Here is a 3,696-nt window from a genome sequence, read left to right as displayed (position 1 = left end):
CAATTTATCCTGATGTAACGTGTGGTTCGACCACGCACATTGCCTTTAAAAACCCGTGAAACGGTATGCCATGTTTTGCTCACTCTCGCCCTGAACAGAAATAGCCGCAATGAGGTAATGCGTGCAGCGGTGTTGCTCCACGCGCGCGGAAGGCGATTGGTCGCGCGCTTCGAGCTCCACCTTTTGCACGAGCACAGCTCTAGACTTTAGTCTAGTCAGATTCAAGGTTCGCTTTGCTCCGCCCCTGGCTTGATTGTATATGAGTGCTGACCGAAAAGCGTAAAGCAGTTTCTTTGCGTGATGGTTTTGATGCGGAGGTTGGAGTTGAATGCGGTCTGCTCTTGGACAGCGTACGGTTTTTATTGAATTGGATTAGGAGGGATTGTAAACTCTTTAATCTCTTGGATTGTCAGTTACTTTTTGCTGTTGCCGACTGCGGTGCGACGCACTCAGCAGATTCAAGCAGAGAGGTAAAGGTGACAAAGTTTTTGGCATGTTTATGAATGTTCAACCGGATGCAGCAAATATTTAGTCAAATGCAATGCGTTTAATTGTGCAGATTGTAAACATGTTCCGATAAAAGAGTGAACTCTTTGGAATATTCCTTTCCAAAAGTAAACCTAAAATTAAAATCCTTTTGCGCACACGAAGTTTATGGATTACTGGTTATTTGCATTACATGCTTATGCAGTTTCTTTTAAATTAATTCGTAATTGCTTACTGTTTTACAGGGGAATGGTAGACCGCATGATGGCAATGAACCATGGACGTTTCCCAGATGCGGTTAATGGTCTTCAGCATCAGCACTCTGCGCGCAGGATGGGAATGGGACAGTTTTCGAACGCGCTTCAACAGCAGCAGCATTATAACGTCATAATGGGAGACCACATGCATTACGCGGGAGGGAATGTAAACACGAACCACGGAATCCGGCATTCTATCGGCTCTGCGAATAATATGAACGGAGGGCACCCCAATGGTAACTTGCCTGCCCGCTTTAACGGCCAGTTTGTCGGACCCGCTGCTGTGAGCAGCCAAGCGCAGCAGCTCGCCGCAAGCATGCAGTTGCAGAAGCTCAACACGCCTTACTACAGTCACCACACGCATCCTTCCCATCATCACCATTATATGCATGAACTGCACCCCGCCAGCCACCAGTTAAACGGCACAGGACACCAGTTCCGAGATAGTAATGCTAAACAGAACACGTCTGGTGTGCCTCTGCCTGGCCACCACATGCCTGCAGCAATACTGCCCCCCAACGTTATCGACACTGATTTTATTGACGAGGAGGTCTTGATGTCACTGGTGATAGAAATGGGCTTGGACCGAATAAAGGAACTGCCAGAGCTTTGGCTGGGACAGAATGAGTTTGATTTTATGACGGACTTTGTTTGTAAGCAACAGCCCAGCCGAGTGAGCTGTTAATCTCATTTTAAGGACTATTATTTTTCTGCTGTCTCTTTTCTTTTCTTTTTTTTTTTTTGTTTATGAGACTGATATTGCTTGTGTTTTCTTTCTTAGCTCCATAAATCAGAATGATACACAAAATTCATGGAAGTAAACTTTAATCAGCTGTTTCTTGCCATTCTGTACAAGAAATGGATTTGTCTTGCATGAAGAGTTTTGGGGGTTCTCAAGGGATTGTATTCCGACATGACACCTGACATGAGTCATGCTATGCATCACATACTGTAAGCAGGGGCTGGAGAGTGAGAAAAGCAAAGAAAGCCCAGAAAATCAGAGATAAATGTTCAGTATTAGTGTAGCAGACAAAACAGAAAAAAAAAAAAAAAACTTCATCTACATGTAGAGGCCTCCAGTGATATCAGACGTCAGTGAATGCATATTCTAAATAATTTTGGTGGTTCTGTGACATGATTGTAGATAATAGTGTGTAATTGTCTCAATCAGCAATGTACTAGCTATAAACTTTAGTGGCCATATATACCAGATTCCTGTGCTGCTCAATGATTCGATGTTGAGCAGGTGCTTCAAGTTGTTCATCTCTCCACCCTTTCAACTAAATCTGATACATTTACTCAGACCCATGTTGCCTCCATGATGCTTGTGTGTATATCAGAGCCTAAAACATATATAGAAGTGATATGTATGTTTGTGTGCGCATTTGCGGGCTACTCTATATGCTAAATTGAGTACAGTGTATTGAATGGTGACAGAAAAAAACAGGGGTAAATCTATGGAAGAATTCAGGAAAAGACATTGTCATCCTGAATGTCATAGTCTGGAATGTTTGCAAAGGAAGGGAATGGGGAAATATGCCAACAAAGATGATTTACATCTTCATTGGTTTCCAAAATAGAGAGACCACTGTGCTTATTATAGTATGTGGTACATGGCAATACTACTGTGTTGATGCTTTCTAGGAAAATTTTACAGTATTTTTGTATATTTTTAGAAGAAATTTTTAATTTATTATATTTTAATTTGCAAACATGAATAAAGCAGAGGCTCATTACTGAAGTAATGCACTGTTCTTTTGGGTGCCATCATCATTTATGATTACAGATCTCAGTTATGATGTACTCTTGTCATTATAGAGCTCCTGGAAGTAAAGTATTTTCTCCATACACTAACTGATTTTTAACGATAACCTATAAACTTTTAAAGACAGACTTAATATAAGCTCTGAGGTTGTTAAAGGTATAGTTCACCAAAAAATGTAAATTCTCTCATCATTTACTCACCCTTATGCTGTCCCAGATGTGTATGACTTTCTCTCTTCAGCAGAACACAAACCAAGATTTTTAGAAGAATATTTCAGCTCTGTAGGTCCATACAATGCAAGTGAATGGGTACCAAAATACATTATAAAAAAATAATAATAAAAAAAAACATTGAATCTCCAAAAACGCACATAAAGGCAGCATAAAAGTAATCCATAAGACTCCAGTGGTTAAATCTATATCTTCAGTCGTGATATTATAGGGGTGGGTGATAAACATATCAATATTTAAGTCCTTTTTTAACATAAATTCTCCTCCCATCCTGTAGGAGGTGATATGCAAGAAGAATACAAATCGCCAAAAAGAATAATTGGAGGTTGAAAGTGGAGATTGATAGTAAAAAAAGGACTGAAATATTGATCTGTTTCTCAACCACACCTATGATACAGCTTCAGAAGACATGGATTTAACCATTGGAGTCTTACGGATAACTTTTGTGCTGCCATTATCTCCTTTAGTAGCTTCAAAGTTTTGGTCACTATTCACTTGCATTGTGAGGACCTACAGAGCTGAAATATTCTTCTAAAATTCTTTGTTTGTGTTCAGCAGAAGAAAGTCATACACATCTGGAATTGCATAAGGGTGAGAGAATTTAAATTTTTGGGTGAACTATTCCTTTAATTGATGACATATTTTTCTGTTGAAGCAATCAGTCTGTGTTATTTCATCTTTATAAAAAAAATATGCATATAAATATATATGCTTAATAGTGGAATTTCTGGTTAAGAACTACAATACCCATGATCCTGTAGAGAAAGAGCCACCGATGAAAGAATCACAGCAATCAAAGCACACAAAAACAACTCAGCAACCATTGCCCACTTCTACTATGCAATCGAGTTGATCTCCCTACACTCTTATACTACTTATATATTTGTATATACACTGAAAAAACGGTCCGTAATTTTAACAATAAAGACTAAAAATGCTACAGTAAAAAAAGTTAAAT

At 39.2% G+C, this 3,696-nt stretch overlaps 1 protein-coding gene across 1 annotated transcript; it reads left to right on the top strand.

The window, feature by feature from the left end:
* Window positions 1-258: 258 nt before the first annotated feature.
* On the top strand, window positions 259-2,497 carry cited2 (Cbp/p300-interacting transactivator, with Glu/Asp-rich carboxy-terminal domain, 2). Its single transcript, XM_051725175.1, has 2 exons — window positions 259-470; window positions 732-2,497. The coding sequence occupies exon 2, from the start codon at window positions 736-738 to the stop codon at window positions 1,426-1,428; it is 693 nt and encodes a 230-aa protein (XP_051581135.1). The 5' UTR covers window positions 259-470; window positions 732-735; the 3' UTR covers window positions 1,429-2,497.
* Window positions 2,498-3,696: the final 1,199 nt, after the last annotated feature.

Source organism: Myxocyprinus asiaticus, chromosome 19, assembly GCF_019703515.2.
Source record: "Myxocyprinus asiaticus isolate MX2 ecotype Aquarium Trade chromosome 19, UBuf_Myxa_2, whole genome shotgun sequence".
Taxonomy (NCBI): Eukaryota; Metazoa; Chordata; class Actinopteri; order Cypriniformes; family Catostomidae; genus Myxocyprinus; species Myxocyprinus asiaticus.
Note: the sequence above shows the minus strand (reverse complement) of the source record. Positions and strands in the feature narration are given on the sequence as shown.

Bases quoted from the DNA above. Each gene is read 5' to 3' on its own strand.
- cited2 (XM_051725175.1), top strand. From the start codon at position 736: ATGGTAGACCGCATGATGGCAATGAACCATGGACGTTTCCCAGATGCG.